Source organism: Cyrtonyx montezumae, unplaced genomic scaffold, assembly GCF_038088225.1.
Source record: "Cyrtonyx montezumae isolate F1298 unplaced genomic scaffold, pur_monq_1.0 scaffold_24, whole genome shotgun sequence".
In the NCBI taxonomy this organism is placed as follows: domain Eukaryota; kingdom Metazoa; phylum Chordata; class Aves; order Galliformes; family Odontophoridae; genus Cyrtonyx; species Cyrtonyx montezumae.
This window is the reverse complement of record NW_027071981.1, coordinates 6,879,253-6,896,997: the sequence shown is the minus strand read 5'-3', so window position 1 is coordinate 6,896,997 and position 17,745 is coordinate 6,879,253. Positions and strand designations below refer to the sequence as shown.

The window sequence follows — 17,745 nt, the reverse complement described above, 5'->3', positions numbered from 1 at the left end:
CCATGCGAGTCCATTGAACGAGCCTTTCTGGCTTTCATTGAGACACTCAGCGTATGTTGTACATTATTTCCAACTGCTCTGTAGATGGCAGATCAGAGAGCAGATCCAGGCTCCCTGTGCTGGAGCAGACAAGATCTTCCACGGCAGCTTAGAGGGGAAGGGTCGTCCTTGTGCAGATGCGCACAGCTAGATGGCAAGAGAAAGGGCAATGCATTTGGACAAGGGAGAACTCTGGGAAACACTCAATGGTATTTAAAGACAATCTGATGCCCTACAGAGTTCTAATATGCCATACTAAGATGAGGCACACCACACGTGCTATATATTGACATGAGAGCATGCTGGCAAAACACGTACTTTGAGCACGCATTGCGTTGTTGGGAAGTAGGTTTCTCAAGTCAAGAGGAGTCAGAATCACCCCCGAGGAAGCCCTGCTCACCTCTCTGAAAGCCTCTGTCACAGCAGCCCTCCTGGCCGGACGTGAACTGCTCCGGAGCGGACACACAGACCTGCCCAGTGGCACGCGTGCAAGGAAATGACTTCAGCATCCCACCAGAGACAGAACACGCCAAGCCTAAGGATGATGCTGATGCTTTTCTCTCTTTTGTGTACAGGGTAAAAGCAGTTGCTGCAGCTGCAAAAGTGCTCTCTAGAGAGCAGGCGGCTATCCTGAGTTATGGCCATTAATTTGGATTTGTTTGTCACCAGTCCCACGGACACCCGGGCATTACTGGGTTTTAGGCATTTCCCTTCTCATACAAAGAAGGGAACTGTGGAAGACAGCCTGCCGCGTGCCCAAGGTTAGGAGAGCTGGACAAAAAACCTGCCTGCTTTAAATATCTGCAGCACAAGAGGAGGGCTTACCATGAGAGGGGGAGAACCATCTGGAGAAGGTCTGAGCAGAGACTGATTTCCAGTCCCACCTCAACCACTCACACCCCAAGCAATAAATCAGAGCAGCTCTTTTCCTTCCAAATACACGTATGTGGAAGTGCTGGATCTAGCTGTTCCGCTTGTGGTCCAGTGTTTTCAGAATGGCAGAATCACAACCTTGCAACAATCTGGTGAATAACTATTCCTCCTATTCCTGCAGCAGAGGGGAAGCAAAAGAAGGAAACAATCTAACAATATTTAACTGTTTTTTTCCTTCAGACAAAGTTTCCAGAGAAGTTGCGTTTCATTGCAAACTCAAAATTTAAGTGCAGGAACAAAGGACACAAAGATCTCCTCATCATCTCTGCTCAGACAACACGTAAACCCTACGGACGTCTGCAATCAGCACCCAGCCACCATATCACTGAAGTCACCAGAGACCTTGATGCACATTTTGTCTAGCAAAACAGCAGCAGAGCAGCCAGCACTCACTCCTTTTCCACTTTGGCTTTGTTTTTAAGTCAGCAGTGAGACGGCAATTAAGCTTCTCATTCTCAGCTCCTACAATTGCATAAGCTAGGCGGCTCTGGCTCCAGAAGTTTATATATTTACCTTTCAAAATATGAATGGGAAAGTGTACATAAAACACCCTTCTTTCCCCATCCCTTCCTTCCCACGAGGAGGAGTGTTTGTTTTTTTATCTGACCTTATGAAAGGTTGGGGAAGCTATTCCACCAATACTCCGATAAAAGTAGCCCACACTTCCTTACAGATAGAGCACAGAAGGAGGGGAGGGGAAAAAAAAAACAACCCTACCAGCAATAAAGTCAGTAGAAATATTTCCTACTAAATAAGATGTCTCACTCATGGCTTTTTATGCTTCAATTTATAGACCTTTATGCTGCCTGTACAGCATTTCTGAAATAATCCACAAGGCTGCTGACTTTGGGGAACAGCCTTTTTTGTCACCCACGGGAGCTGAGAGTGAAAAGGGGGGCTTTTCTGCCCTCTCTGGAGATTTACTTCAATGACCTTCTTTAAAGATCTGCCTGCAGAATGAAACCAAATGAATGGGTGGTGGCAGATTTTTAAGCAGTCTTTTTTTTTTTTTTTTTTTTTTTTTGCATTCATGGGCTGTGATTTTGAAGCTCTGCACTATAGCAACCAACCCCAAAACTGAATGGAAGACCTCGGCCACATCTCAGCCTCTGAGTACACAAGCATTTCTAGGACCTAGCATCAAAACTGTGAGAGAAGCAAGAGTATTTTTAGCATGCAAACACAGAAGTTCAGTAGAGCCCACCATGCTACATCTGCAGGTATTTTAGCACTGCCCAGCCTAGCAGCCAGGCCAGGCCAGTCCCAGCACCTACAAACCCTTGTGCAGTTCAACCCCAAGCAGCAAAACAGCCTCCTTCTGCCCTTGCTCCCCCTTCTCTCCTGCCTGTCAGCTGTTTCTGCACATACACACAACTTTTATGAGTGCCTGCATCAAATCGAGTGGACAAAGTGCCCACCTACCCCTGCTCGCTTCAGCTCCGAGCTGTGCACCGCCGTGTTTTCAAGCATTTTAACCAAAAATGGGAACTTATCGTGACGAACAAGCCTGCTGACCCAGGAAGTTTTATCCCCTAACTTGGCTGAGGCTCTCTTTATATAAAAAGAGACACACTGCCAATCCGATAGGCTCCTGCAGAGTTTGTGCGTATGCAGAAAGAGAGGGGAAAACGGTTTATTTGGGCTCGGGCGCCCTTCCTGCAGGATGCGGTGTTTACAAAGGGTATTTCTAGAACTTCCTGCTCCTTGCACGCCTCCAGCTCCTCCCCAGCCAGCCTGCCTCCCTCCAGCCCCCACCCAGAGGCCCCAGGAGCACGTGGGCTGTGGGGGTCTCACCGGCACTGAGCTCTGAGCCCCCCAGCCACTGGAGCAAGGGAAGAGGGACAGCTTCTAACGACATAGTTCTCTTGGAAAAAGTCTGCAAGTTGTCCTTATCTGCAGAATGTATAGTTTTTTTTTAAGCACACCTTTAAAATGCATTTAGAACCCTTTCTTCCCCTCCTTAATTAAATTTTTACATTGAGCTATTTAAGCTTTCTACACTGCAGCCTTCAGACAAGCGAAAAAAGCTCATCTTCAGCATTCCTTAATAAGCTTCCAGCCATTTAACATTTGAACTCTTATGCTGTATTACATCCCCAAACACTAAATAGCTGCAGAAAAACAAAGGGAAAAAAAAAAAGAAAAAAAGCTGAATTTTTTTCTCTTAAGCAGCTCTAGTGGCTAATGACCCTGCAGCCTCTTATTAATGTTTTAACCACAGAAAGCAAGCTTGGCACTGGGTTTTCTTCCTATTTCAACTGAACACCAAATATCTTTTTAAAAGCAGCAGGTCACTGAGGCAGTGCAAACACTGGGATCACTCTATTCCAGCACTCCCTCCAGCTCGGTAACCTTTCTGTCTGCACAGCCACCCAACCCATGCATCCAGCAGCAACGCACACAGAAAGGACTGGCTGCAACCAACCCAACACCTCCCATTCCAACTTGCAGTTAAGAATGAATTACGTTGGCAGCACTGCAAACCTTGAGCGATTAAAGTTTCTTGCTGTAATTTCATCAATATTAATAAAAACACCAGCAAAAAAACACAGCACAACAGAGCTCAGCACGCATCACTGAAGTATCAGTGGTTTTTATGTAATGTAATTTATACCCGTGCCTTAAAAAGGCTAAGCCTGCCAGCTCTGAAACGCAGGGATACATACTGCTGTCTAACAGGGATGCTGGACCTGGGTCTCTGATGGATGGACCTGGCTCTCTTCCCCCACTGGAGGAAAGTTGGCATGCTTTGCCAGGTTGCAGCATTTTCCCATATCCAGTTGGTCAGGGTTTCTTCTGCTGCAGGCACAGCTTGGAGCATGGTGGATTTAACCTGAGCTCAACAGTGCTGGCGTGCACAAGGAACACATTCATCATGCCTGGCACTCTGGTACTGTGAGGACCCATAGCTCTTAAGTGCTCTGAGGGTTCAGACCGTCATCTCCCATCCTGCTTCTGTACTCACATCTGTGGGCCCTGTCCAGGCTGTATGGATGAACAGTGGGGAGATGCAAAGGCCTAGGTGTCAAAGGAATCGTGACACAGAAGTGAACAAAAGCCCTGTGCCCCCCCCAGTACAAAGGACATGAACAAATTGGTGAGCACAATGAATGGCCACCAAAATGATCAAATGCTTGAAGCACGTCTCCTGCAAGGGGAGGCTGAGAGGAGCAGCTTGGAGAAGGCCCAAAGGAGGTCCACTGACCTGTGTGCAAAGAAGATGGAGCCAGGCTCAGTTCAGTGGTGCCAGGACGTGAGGCCACAGACACAAACAGGCACACAGCAGGTCATGGGGGCTCATCCTTGGAGAACTTCAGCAGCCTAAACACAGCCCTGGGCATCAGCTCCAGGTGGCTCTGCTGGAGCAAGGCTGGGCCTGATGAACCTGGGCGTGTTCTCCTACTCCAACCTTTCTGTGGTTCTGTGAACTAAATTGAGGTAAGCAGCTGAAATAAACTCCAAGCATGCTGTGGAGGAGCCCCACTGATACTCTCAGATCTCCATGTAATTTTGAGAAACCAGACTGTTTGTAAACAACTTGCAATGCCAGATGCAGAAGCCCCGCAGCAGCGGCTGAGTTTACTCCTCAGTCTTGCTTCCATCTTCCAGTAACTCCTTACTGCATCCCTTTGACTCGAGGAAAATACAAAAGCACCTTCCATGTCCACAGCTGGATAAGCTGTTCCTTCCTCAGCCCCAGAGCATGCCCCTGCACAGATCTTGCAAACAAGGGGCCCAAGCACACATACATACACATTTCTATCTATCAGCTCGGAGGCATACCTTTCCACTCCCAAGCTATGTAAGCAGCCAGCTGGCTTTACGAGAGCTTAGAAGCCAGGTGGGAGTGTTGAGGCATGTCGGTAGAAGAAATACAGCACACAGAGGTGGAACTGAGCCCTTGGCTTGTGTCCAGCACAGGACAGGGATGGGTGGTTTGGGGGCAGCATCACTTGCTGCAGGGAGGCCACTCCAGCTGCCAGCATTGCCCTACATCTCTCAGCATATTGAGAGGGAGGAAGTCCCTCCTAAAATGATATTTACTAGCAACATGGTAGATTTCTTTGTCCCTCCCAAAACTGCCTTCCTCCACCAGGAGGGGAATTAACAAATAAATAAAAGCTAAGGCATGAATGGCTTCAGGACTGCAAAATAATAACAGAAGCCATAGGACTAGCCACACAGGACAGATGCACAACACAAAGCCTAAGCACTTGGGATTTCCTTGGGATCTGAACACGTGTACAACATGCATGTGTCCCACATAGTGCAGGCTCTTACATTTGCACCACGGTCCTTTCTCCCCTGTGCACTACATCAAGAAACACCATCAGGTTTTAGAGCACACCTCTCGGTGATATTGATGCACACCTCCCACAGATCAGCAGTACAGGGATGAGAGTGACCTTGTTAAAAAAAAATAAATGGGGAAGAAGTGCTTGCTACCAGCACAATTTTGTTCCTAGGAAGATGTACACAGTAGCAAGTCCTAGCATTACATTTGGAAGGAGGTTTAGCACACATATGGGAAGAAAGAGCTTTGCTATGGATCCCTACAACTGCTCCTCCCCACATCTGCCAGTAGGAAGAAATTTCCTTCCTTGATGGAATAGCCATCAGCTATCGGGCTCAGCTGACAGCCTCAAGATCTCTCCTCTGATTACAGCACATGTAGGAGTTGAGAACAAAGCGGGGGGTGGGGGGGGGATGGAAATAAAACCAAAACAGTCCTTGAAGTGCAAGTTGCAAGTGAAGAAAGTCAAAGAAAGTTATTCAAAGAGCCCAAGAACAAGGAGACTGGAGACAAAAATAATAATTTGGGATAAATCTCCCCGAGACCTCCTGCAACAGGTAGAACCTGCTGGCTGTTGGCATGCTTATCTTTGAAGCCTTGAAAGCACACTTTGTAATACTGTTTTTGATAAAACACAGCTTGCTTTTAAGGGGAAGCACCTACTTCTGATGTGTGAGGCAGACAGCATTGTGCTTCAGCTGCTCGTTTGACTTGAGGAGGCACAGAGCACAGATGTGATGCTCACAGGTACTGACATGCTGATCCCATCCATAATGAGTCCTGTGCTCCTTCCATCGACACCTGATACATCAGAGAGCCTCTTGCAACTGCACACGGGCAGAAGTAATGTGATTGTACCCCTCACACAACAAATCTCCCAACTACTGTTTCCATTTTCTGTGCATCTTTAGGAGCGTCAAGTCCTCCAAAAAAAAAAACCAAACACTTTGCTTAGTGAAGAGGGTACGTTTCATCAGTGCTGCATCCAGAGCTGTACTTATGGTTTTACTCAGCTTTGTCCTCTCTTTTCCTGAGTATCTCTCACAAGAAGGACCATCTTCTACTGTTAAGAAAGCTGAAGAAGAGGAGAAAAAGAAAGAAAACGAAGCACATTTTTCGATGGGCTCGGTGAAAGGAGCAATTCCTGCAGCCGAAGCTGGCCTCAGCAGCTGGGAGAGAGCATGGTGCACCCCGGCCAGTGAGCCATGGCACCTGAACTACAGAACCCCGGTGCTGCCACCCAATGGGAGGAACTCACCAGCAATGGCACTTCTTTTGGGACCCGACACCCTGCACAGAACCACGACACTCAGAGCTTGGCAAGTGCATCTCTCTCAGGTTCAGTATCTCCAGAGGATAGTCTGTTCTTATTCTGCTGAGGAAATGGGATTGAATTTACCAGTTCTTCAAGCACACCAGCATGTATGTGATGGAGTGACTGAGCCAGAGGTGATGTTGCCTCTCATTCCCGAGCTCCTGCCTTCCACCCTGGTCCTGAAGAATGACAACAGCTTCCATCTCCCTGCGGTTTGGTGGCCCCAAGGAAACAATTTTGTGGTTTCAAGCCAGCTACCAGCCAAGTGAGTCCACGTTAAGGAAGAGCCTCCCCTGCGCAATGTGCTTTTGTTTGCAGCCTCGGGATTTAATTAAGCGGGTAGATAAAGCCACCTTTTAACCCACGCTACAGGGCGCGCCAGATTGAGATTACAACACGCTGCAGAAACAGGTCGAAGCAGCTCCCGGCTGCATCCATGCCACGGGCGGGCACCATCCATCACCCTCTGCTTCTGGCTGAAAACCCCACTTTCTGGCCCAAAGGCAAGTTTTTTTTTTTTTTTAAGGTTTCTCTGAGCCAAAAGCAGGATTGGGGTTTTCTCAGGGTTTGGGCTGAAGTGCAATCCCGTTCCCCAGGTCTCTCTCCACGTGGATCGACAAAAGGCTTACCAAAATCTCTCTACCTACAGCTGCTTTTCAAGCTGCTTCCAAGACAGAAGCAGAAAGGGTTGCTCTTTTTTTTTTCCCTCCCTTTTTCCATCTGACAGACCTATTATTCCCTTAGAAACAGCAAATTCTTCAAGTAACCGAACAAAGCAGCTACTTACATGTAGTATTTTAAACAGCTGTGTTTTCAGGCCAAGAAATAAACAGTTACATTTTGGCAACCCTTCATTTCCTGTCCTATTTGCGAGCAATAATGTCATGACACAAAGTATGTCCCATGCTTTTCTCCCTGGCTCAAGCATGAAAGAAAAGAAAAAAACCAACAGCTGAATGGATGGCTTATGACAGCTAGCAAAAAAAACCAAACCAGCAGTAATGGGCAAAATGGGGGAAAAAAAATAAATTCAGTGTAAGTGGCAAGCTGCTACATTAGTGAGATGAGCGCTTGGAGCAGCAAAGGAAGGAGGTGGGATCCGGGGAGCAGCTCAGCTCCATGCCCTTTGCTGGAAGGAAGACGAGCATCGCCTGCTGCAGCCCTGCCTCCAGCTCCTGCACAGGGCTCCCGGCTCCATCCCGAAACACCGCGGAGCGACACTTCCTCATTCTCTGACCTTTTCCATTTAATTACTTCCTGTGACTTTCTTGGAAGCCTGCATCGTAATGATGTGCCGCGGCCGCCTTCGGGCGTAACTGAATCATTTTATGCCTTCCGATTCGGCTGAATCCTCCCACTCGCAGCCAGAAATACGGCCGCGACACGCCGGCCGTGCGCCCGGTCCCTGGCAGCACGCAGCCTGAGGGGCAGAACGAGGCGTCCTCCAGCAATGACAAACCGACCTCCGGCTATCGATCGGAAATGGTGCAGTCGTGAAGGAGCCCGGGCAGCCAGAGCCTCATCATCTCTCCTCCTTGGTTTCATCAAACAGTTCAATGCTCTAAATATGGGAGAAGCGTTCCCCAAGCAAAATGAAGGAAGCCAACCGGGAGGGAGGATAAAAGACAACGCAGTGATTTTAAACAAGTGCTGGCCGCGGCAATTCTTCTGTAATCTGCCTGTTAACATTTGCTCACAGTGCACTCGATGCAACGAGAAGAGCTATGCAAATCAAAGCCAGATATCTGGGGCAAATAGCACACGATGCTGCCGTTATTCTGACAGCCCGAGAGAACTTATCAAGAGGGCCCGTCCTTATGTCTTCTAACACCATAAAGATCACCCACCGCCGCATGAGTCACCTGCAGCAGTGCTATCCAGCAGCACAGGGAAGGGATGGGAGGGAGCGGTACCCGCAGCAGCACCAGGATCCGGGCAGCAGCTCTGACACGGCCTCTGCTTGGAATGCAGAGCATCCTTCACCCCCAAACCCACCGAGGGGGTGGCACCTGCTGGCATGGGATGGAGTCATAGGACTGTTGAGGCTGGAAGGCTGCTAAGAGCATGTAGTCCAACCAGCAAGCCATCCCCACTGTGCCTGTTGCCCACGTCCCTCAGCAGCTGCCGGCTTCACACATTCCAGAGCCACCTCTGTGCCATCCCATCGGAGAGGGAACCATGAGCCCTCCAAAGGGCGTGCTGGAAGCGAGCCCGCCGCACCTCCCAACCTGCTCCTTCTCCTGGAAGGACTGCACCAGCTTCAAAATAACCACAATGTCAGAAGCGTCGCAGAAACGCGCATTTAGAGCCTCTTCCCTACGAGTTGCCCAAAGCACCACTCCTCCCCACACACGCAGTGCAGGCAGAGGCCATTCCCCAGCCATCCCGGCTCTGTGGGTGCCAACCCTCAGCCCCCCACCCCCACTTGGCACCCACTCAACGCAGTGCCTCGTTTCCCTGGCTGTCACAGAACCCCCAAGACACAACCGGGGATGAGGGTGCACGGGGACCGAGCCCGGCGCTCTGCACCGACACCTTCACACATCGCTGATCTGCGTGGGGGGAGTTTCAGACGGGTCGCTCAACTCGGGAGGGTGGGAACCGCTCCCCACGTTCCGCCCGGGGTGCGCGGCGGGTACAGGGAACGGGGACGGGGGGGCTCTCCGAGAGCCGGCGGCCGCCGGTGACCGGATTTATGAATGCGGCGTCATGTGACGGCCGCCTCCTATTCACAAAACGGCGGCCGGGGCGGGGCTCCGGCCCACCCCCCCCCCCCCCCCCAAAAAAAAAAAAAAAAAAAAAAAAGCCACCGAAAAATACTGAGTCCCGGGGGCACAGCGCTGCACGCAGCGGCCCCCTCCTCCCCCGCTTATTTATTTATTAATTTTTCTTTTTGGAGGAGGGCAGGGGGAAAGAGGAAGCGGTGGGAGCCCTCCCGCATACGTCTCGGTTTGAGGGATTTATTTATTTATTTATTTTTATTATCCCCCCACCCCCCCTTTTTCTTTTTTTTTCTTTTTTTTTTAAATTATTATTATTTATCTTTTTTTATGAATGAAGACGCGGTATGCAAATGAGCGCGGCCCGGGGGGAGCGCGAAATGGCGGCGGATGTGCGGGCGGTCGGTCGCGCGCTCACGCACGCGCGTGTCCGTGTGTCCGTCCGTCCGCGGGTAGGAGGGGGGGGTACCCGGTTGGGAGAAGAAGAGGCGGCCCACCGCTCCCCAAACACACACATACACACGCGGAGCAACCCCCCCCCTCCCGTCCGCCCCCGCTCACTCGTCTGGGTAGGCGTCCTCGGTCATCTTCTCCCCGTCTCGGCTCATCCCTCGCCGCGGGCGGCCGGGCTGCGCCTCCGCATCTTCCTGCGCTTCACATGGCGGGAGAGGCCGCGCCGCGGCGGGGCCGGGGCTGGCGGCCGCGCCGGGCCGGGCCCGACGGACGGCGGCGGCGCGGGAGGCTGAGGCGGGGCGGGGCGGGGGGAGCGGGCCGGCGGCGCTACGGCCGCGCTGGGCGGCGGGCGGCGGCCGGGGGAGGCGGCGGCGGGGAGGGCGCCGCGGGGGCGCGGCGGCGACGGCGGCGGCGCGGGGTTCGGGCCCGGGGGAGCGGCGCAGCGCCCGGGGGCAGGCGGCGGCGCCGGGCCAGCCCCATGGCCGCGCTCACGCCATGGCGGGGCGCCGCGGGCGGCGGCGGAGAGAGGAGGCGGGGGGGTAAGGGGGGGAAGGCAGGAAGCGGCGGCGCTGCCGAGCGGCAGCGGGCAGGGCAGCGCCGGACCTGCGGAGGGAGGAGGGAGCCGCGGCGGCGAGGAAGGAGGGGACGCGGCTGCTGCTGGCACCTCCCCCGTGGCGGCGCGGCCCGGCCCCCTGAGCCCCGCAGCGCGGCGCAGGCGGAGGGGTGCGGCCGCTCCCCTCGTCCCCCTTCCCCGGCCCCGCCCCTCCCGGCTCCCGCAGCCCGGCAGCGATCGCGGGCGGTGGAGCTGCGACCCCTCGTTGTGGGGCCTTACCCGCGCGGCGCTTCCCCAGGAGGCACGTAAGCCTGGTTGGCTCGTGCTGGAAGGCGTCGGGGCGTGCGGAAAGCCCGCGGTGGGTGTGGGGTGAGGCCCACAGCAAAGTGTCTTGCGGGTGATGCGTGGGTCTGCTGCCGCCCAGCAGTGCCTGCAGACCTGCCTGTCCCACCCGCAGCCTCTCCACCGCGCGTGGGGCGATGCCTGCTGCCGCGGTTTTCAGACGGCATCAATTCTCTTTTCAGGAACAGAAATGGGAAGTTGGAAAAACTGGGTGGACGGTGTGGCGGCAGCATGGGGGCCACCCCTTCCTGAGAGCGCCTGCAAGCTCCGCGGCCTTCTGTAGGGCTATTGCCCCAAGAAGGTGTTACTGAGACCATGGCCATGCTGGCCTCACCGTATTAGACTTTCATGGCTGGGGGCTTCTCTGCGTTGTTTTTTGTCTCCAGATAGCACTGGGATTACACAGGATCCCGAATTTCTCGTGAACTCCATGCCCAAGTCCTCAGCGTTCAACTGCAGCATCGCGTGGATACATGTGAAGCAGTGAGCATTTAGCTGCTGCCTCCCACAGGGCCACAGCAGGGGGAGAATCGTGGTCACGTGTAAAAGCAGTGGAGTACAGTCCCACCACTAAAATCTCATCTCTAAAAGATCACTGTAGTGCATGTCCCACTGGGCAGGACTGGGGTATGCAGCTCACTCATAGCTTGGCATTCTGGTCCCAGTGCTTGGGATGTATTTTGTGTCCCAGTGTTGAGCAGCCACCCTTTCCCAGATGTGGCAGCTGTAGGTTTACCCGATCTCGTTTCGTGAGTCATTTCCTGTGGATTTGCGAGATCTCACATTTGATCTCTGCTTTCACTCACATGCTAATTTGGGTGCTGCTAAATGATCCATTCATCTCTCTGCGCAACCCTCCTGTGATTGCATATGTGCCGTCCGTATGAACAAGAATTGCATGGTACGTTCTGATTGTTCAGGTTACCACTCTGTTTCCTCTGAGCTGTGCTTTCAGAATGACTGCTTTTTTTTTTTTTTTTCTGAATGGAACAGCTCGCCAAGGGGCGACTTCTGCTCGTGCACTGCTCATACACAGCCTTTCCCCGAGATGTGATCGTTACAGCACCTACAGTTAATTAGCCGTTGGTGGCAGAGCTTCAAGACTAATGATTTGCATGCTGTGAATATTCTGCACTTTATGTTTGAATGGGAAGTTCCTTTTGCAGAGTAGTAGTTTAGCTGTTGCAGAGAACATGGACATTTGGGCAGGAAATAGACTTCCCTGTGGGCTGTTATACCTGCAGCTGACACAGATTTGGGGTGAAAAGCACTAGAATTTGGCATGGCAGAGCTTGGAATGCAGGCTTACCATTGCCTTCCTGTGTTCTTGCCTCGACGACGTGTCCTTCCTGGGCTGAAGACTCCCACACTGCTGGTGTAAGAACCCCCATTTGAGTGCTGGCACCTTGGTGACTACACTGATTTCAATGCCTTTTCCACTGACTCACTCTGTTACTTGGAATGAGGGAAGAGCAGAAGTTGGCAGCCCTGAATCACACCATTCTCCTGACGATTACCCCTCACCCAATAATTCTTCTGAGCAGCAATCGTGTTTTAAAGGCAACAGTAACAGAATCACAGAATCGTTAAGGTTGGCAAAGTCCTCTGAGATCATCTAGTCCAACCACCAAACCCATCCCCACTGTGCCCACTAACCATGTCCCTCAGTGCCGCATCTACTCCCAGTTTTTTTCCCCCTGTTGCAACAGCTCAGAATGTAAGAGTGCCGAAACAATGTGCGATGACTACAGTCTTGCCAGGATGTTCTTCTGAGGGGCACCAAGACCAGAATGAGTGAGCAGAGAGGGGTCCTCACTGCCAAACTTGTTGCTTTACCCCCCCCAAATAAACAAGAAGCACACTGCTTTCTGAGTTCTGAAACCATGCACTCTCTTTCAGCCTCTCCCAAAATAAAAGCAAGGGTTGTTGAAATTAATTGATTTAAAGGGGGCTTTTCCAAACCCTTGCTTTCCTATTGGGTTCTGTGCTGTTCTCTTAGCATTCAGCGGTAAATGATTTATAGCCCTCCTTTCACGCTGGTTTGGTGTTTCCTTTGTGTGCATAACTTCCTTTTGATAGAAGGGGATGATAACAAAACCCAAATTCTAATCTCTTGAGCACATGACATATTGTCTTTGTGGCACAGATAGCAGGAAACTGCTCTGATCTGGAGTTCAGTGCTTCAGCCTCCTTCCACCCCCCAAAATACACCCGGTGAATTCAGAAGGCAGCGCTACCAGGGTGGGCAGAGCTTTGCATCAAGAGAGGAGAGTGTGCAACCACTGCCACTGATGCGCTGGAAATCCTGGGGTTAGTCCTGAAGTCGGGCTGTGGTGGCACCAGGGAAGGGCTGCCCTCCCTCGAGATGCCTTTCCACCCTTGGGACCTCCCTGCGTTTATGCTACAGCTGTTCCCAGAGCCTCATGGGAGTCGAATAAAACAGATGCTGAACGGTCTGCCTTCAGAGAGCACAGAAATGGATGAATCTGGGAAAGACACTGGAACTGTGTTCATGTTTTCTTCCCCTCCTGGGGGATTGAGTTCCACCTGAACCCTTCAGGGGCTGACTCTGAGAAAGTTGCCTTCCTGCAGGCCAAACTTAGAGGTTCCTGGCTGAGTGCCTGAGCAGCTTCAGTGGGGGGCTCACCCTGTCCTGGTCCAGCTGGGGAGGTACCCTCCATAGGTATTGCCCAGGAAATAAGATCCTGGGGAGCCCCTCTTGCTATGGGATGGCTCTGGCTGGGGTAAAACCACAGCACACACTGAGGAGGCAGGGAGGGCAGGTCTGAGTCCCATGGAGAAAGCAATACCTGGCCCTGCTATCCTCTGAGACACCTGCATCGCAGCTCCCAAGAATTCCCATGAAAAATAATCACAGGCTGCTTTTATGTCCTTGTAATCGTGAACACATTATGCTTCCCTGCCCACTTCTGAAGAGAAAACGTAATTAGTTACCCCACACAAATCTTTTGGGGTGGCACATGTGCTTTGGTATGTATTCAGCTCTGCCTACATGGAATGGGGACGCATGGCTCTGCTCCCTTTTTGTCTGTTAGGTGCTGCCTTTTGCAGGAGCTGGCTGCAACCTCTTGCACTTACCACCAGCAACATCTTCAGCAGCGCTTGCTGGTGTGATGAATGAAGCCTGTAATTGCAAGTCCAGGGGATGGAAGCTTTGGGGCAGCAAAATGAAACAACTCAAGGCATGGGCCAGCAAGGGGAGATAACCCAAGGCATTGGTGTGCCAAAGTGGTTGCCAAAGGGCTGCCTTCTTTCTTCCTGCTGTTGTATCCTTTGTGCTAAAAGTGCCAATTGAACTTCATTGAAGGATTGTGGCAGAAGAATTATCCAGAATATGCTGAAAAACTTCAGATGTAAGCTATTGTGGAGAACAAGCTTTGTTTCCACCCTTGGAATAATTTGGTTTATGTTTCAGGGATTGTGAAGGTGACCTCCTGGGTCCACGGCAGGTAAACATTTGCCTTTGATTCTGTTTTTCTCTTCAAGTCTATAAACTCCAGCACTTACAGTTAAATGGATGTGCTGAAAGCTGTGTTTAGGAAGAGAGAACTTCATCCCCTCCTGCACGTACTTCTGACACGTGACGATTGTTTGGCTGCAGCTTTGTGAAGGATGGCTGGAGGGGTGGTTTGTGCAGGAGGAGGCACGTGGCTCCATAGCTGCCTGGTTCAGCCCCACTGCTGTCATTGGTTTTGTCTTCAACAGACGTATTTCAGAGTTTGGACCCCTCCTTTATTTATCCTTTCTTGCTGCTTTTCTTTTTCCAGATGTGTTCCTCCCGTACTCTGTACACATTGCCTAGTGTATAAAGGCTGCTTTCTGTACCAAAATCATCACCATGCTTTTTACTTTATTGCCACATTAAGCGCTCTGGATAGCAGTGACTTTGGATCAGCTTCTGCTCTGAAGAGATTCGGGTCTTCTCTTTGACAACTCTGTTTCCAAGGAAGTAATGAACATGAAATCTCTCCTACATGACTTGGGCAAACTGATCAAAGTTCTGGAAGATAGCAATCCAGATTTTGGTGCTTAAAATCCAACATATAGCATTTTCTCATTGTCATTTTCCAGGTATCACGGGGAGCTAATCACTGAGGAACATGAGATATTGAGAAAAGATAGTGACTCAGGTCATAAATGGTATGCAGCTTCACATGAGGTGTCACATACTGATTGTCACTTGTATCTCCCACGGTGTTTGGTTAGGACAAGAAAAGCAGGATAAATGAGAGCACGAGGAAATGCCTGGGTGTTAGTGGCATAAGACAGCCTTGGAGCACCAGGAGTCATCTAGGACAGGAAAACCTGGAGCTTGAGTCCCAGTGCTCCTTTACATGTGTCTAATTACTGAGGTTCAAATTTAATCACCTAAAATCCTCTCTTCAGTTTATTACCAGAAAGGACAGAAATATATTCCAACATATTTTCGAGAAATACCTGAATTACTCCAAACTTAGGAGGACTCTGGAATCACACAGTGTTTCAAGCTAAATAGTACACTGCTTTTTCTTACACGGTTTCTATCATCATAGATTAAAACAGCACTGTGCTGTGGAGCTGCCCCATCAGACTGTACATGGCTGTAATCTTTTACCTGGTTCTGCCTGAGTGATTCTGCTCGAGTCTGCATTGTCACCCTAAGAAAAATCCTTTACATCTTGATTTCCAAAAAGATGAAACACATTCTTTTTTCGCAATCTGAAGAAGTGTTTTCACCTTCAGATATTTTTTGCTGCCTAAACAAGAGCCCTTTCCTTTGCACTTGTGCCAACATGGAACTCGGATAAAGAATTAAACTTAGATTCCTAGTTACAACACTTCCCCCCCACTTTTTTGTATTTATTATTATTTTAATAATGACTGTCAGACACACACCATCTCTCCTCTGAATTTTACTCCTTCTAAAGAAGGTGTTTTTGAAGAAGGCACACCCTTCAGAAAGTGTTTTGTGGTATCATATTTGTGCCTTTCGTGCCCAGGACCATCCTCTTTTCAATTTGAAATGCTCTTCTCAGTGCCTTGCATCACAGGGGCCTAAATTAAAGCACACTTACCATAAAGAGGTGTGGCATATGTGTTCATACTGGCAACTGCACTGCTACATGAAAGATGCCCAAATACCACATGGTCATTCCGTGTGAATTCCCCCTGACTGAGAGATGTTTATGGCTGTGAGACCCCTGCCTGGCACTGGGGTCACCTTCCTCTTCTGCCTCTATTCGGGGCAGCCCTCACCCACAACTTGCTGTTGGGAGGGTTTTGCAATCTCCATTTCAAGCGTCAGACTTGGGGTGTCCTTCTCTTGGAACACCATGGCTGGAGAGCACCCTGGGCTCATTTTGGAGGAGCGGTGCTCTCCAGTGTGCTATGATGATAGATGCTGGCCCATCACCCATGGCTTGATTCAAGATGCTGGCCAAGCTCACAAGGAAGAGGAAGTATGGGAATGCTCACTACCAAGTCAATCTAGGAATACTGCAGGAAGGCACTGCCTCCTTTGACATTTTCATCTGCAGAACAGTGGTTACAGGCAGTTCTGAACTGGAAGGCACTGTTGCCCTTTGCCCTTTTCCTATTTTGAATTTTGTTTCCTGTATGACAGCCTCTGGTCCTCCAGTCCCTGGCATTCCCTTCCTGCCCTCCCCAGCTTCATCTCCCAGGTCCCCTGCCATGTGGACCTGCTGCAGGAGGGCACTGCTGCTCAAGATGGAAGCTGTGAATATGGGAGCCAAAGGAAAGGTTGTGTTATTTTTACTTCCATGTCCTCAGATAAGTCTTAAATCTTTGCTCGCCACCTGGGTGGGTCCACCTTAATACTTGCCAGCATCCTATAAATTCTGATTGAGTCCCTTGCTGAGTCTGTCCCTTGCTAAATCTGTCTTATTAAATAAAAAGAAAAAGGAAAAGAACAGAAAGAACAATAAAGCTCTAATTGAAATATTTTGCTGAAAAATGCCAGAGCATAGTGATTTTTGAAACAAAAGCCTGAGAAATATTTTTTTGCTTTTCTAAACTAGGAAAAAAATGCATACATGTATTCTTTTGGTGGGAGTGGAACAGGCACAGTCTGACACACAGTACTCAGTGCCAGCTGTGGGGAAAGGAGCACTTAGCTTTGTCTTTTAATGTGTATTTGCACATGCTTGTGATGAATACAGTAGGGCCAGTGTTGGGAAGTGTTACTGTGATGTGAAGGAGAAGATGGCCGAATCAGACCCTCAGGAGGCTCCTTTGGTGCTTTTGAAACCCCAGCCCCAGGGGGCTCTGCACCCTCTTCTTGGGGTGATAACTCTTGGGGATACTCAGTGCCATGACTTTTGGTGTGAGGGCTCCCCAGCCAAGATTCGGATGTGCCACATGAAAATGAAAGTGAGATCAGCCACAGCAAAACCACCGACTTTCCAGTGCTGGGGGAGGCTTTGCTTCAGGTTTGGGTGGGCTGAAGAAGGCATGGGTGCAACTACTGGTGGGACCTCCAGAAGGGCAAAATGCCATCAAGATCCTGGCTGTTGAGGATGGTGTAAGAACAGGATTTCCGAGCACTCGTGCTTATCTTCTAGATGAAACAAAGCGGGGAGGAAAAGGCAGAGTGTGCACAGGTACAGTGAGCACGGCTGTCTGTTGTGGGGTGGGAAGGAACTACCGGAAACCCACTGAGGAGGATGTAAAAACACCAAAAGTGTGAAAAAGGGAAAGGGGGGAAGGAAGAAGGTGTTTTTATTGATGCTTGGTTGATCTTACAAGCAGGATAACACGGTGAAAGAGACACGTGTTAGGTGGAGACCCTAAAAGCCTTTCTGTGATCTGGAGATGCTGCAGCAGAGGAAGGCTTTGCTGCACAACGGCACAGCTGTTGTTTTCAGGAGTGTGCACCCATCGGCATACACAGCAGCTTCCAGTGCTGATAAAGCTTGTCTTGGCCCTGGGGTCAGGGAAACCAAGCCCTGGGAGCAGATCTTCAGGCCACAGTCAGAGAGAAGATTAAATAGGAACAGATTCTCCCTGTCCTGTCTGCATCTCACACGTACACCAGCGCTGTGGTTTGTACATGCTCCTGAAATTCATGAGCCAGGCA

At 50.6% G+C, this 17,745-nt stretch overlaps 1 protein-coding gene across 1 annotated transcript in view; it reads right to left on the bottom strand.

Moving 5' to 3' along the window:
* SPRED2 (sprouty related EVH1 domain containing 2) overlaps positions 1 to 10,223 on the bottom strand; it is a 51,019-nt gene extending 40,796 nt beyond the window's left edge. Inside the window, exon 1 of the mRNA XM_065739606.1 lies at positions 9,863 to 10,223. Within this exon, the coding sequence (XP_065595678.1) occupies positions 9,863 to 9,909 (47 nt within the window). The 5' untranslated portion in view covers positions 9,910 to 10,223. The remainder of the gene's footprint in view (positions 1 to 9,862) is intronic.
* Positions 10,224 to 17,745: the final 7,522 nt, after the last annotated feature.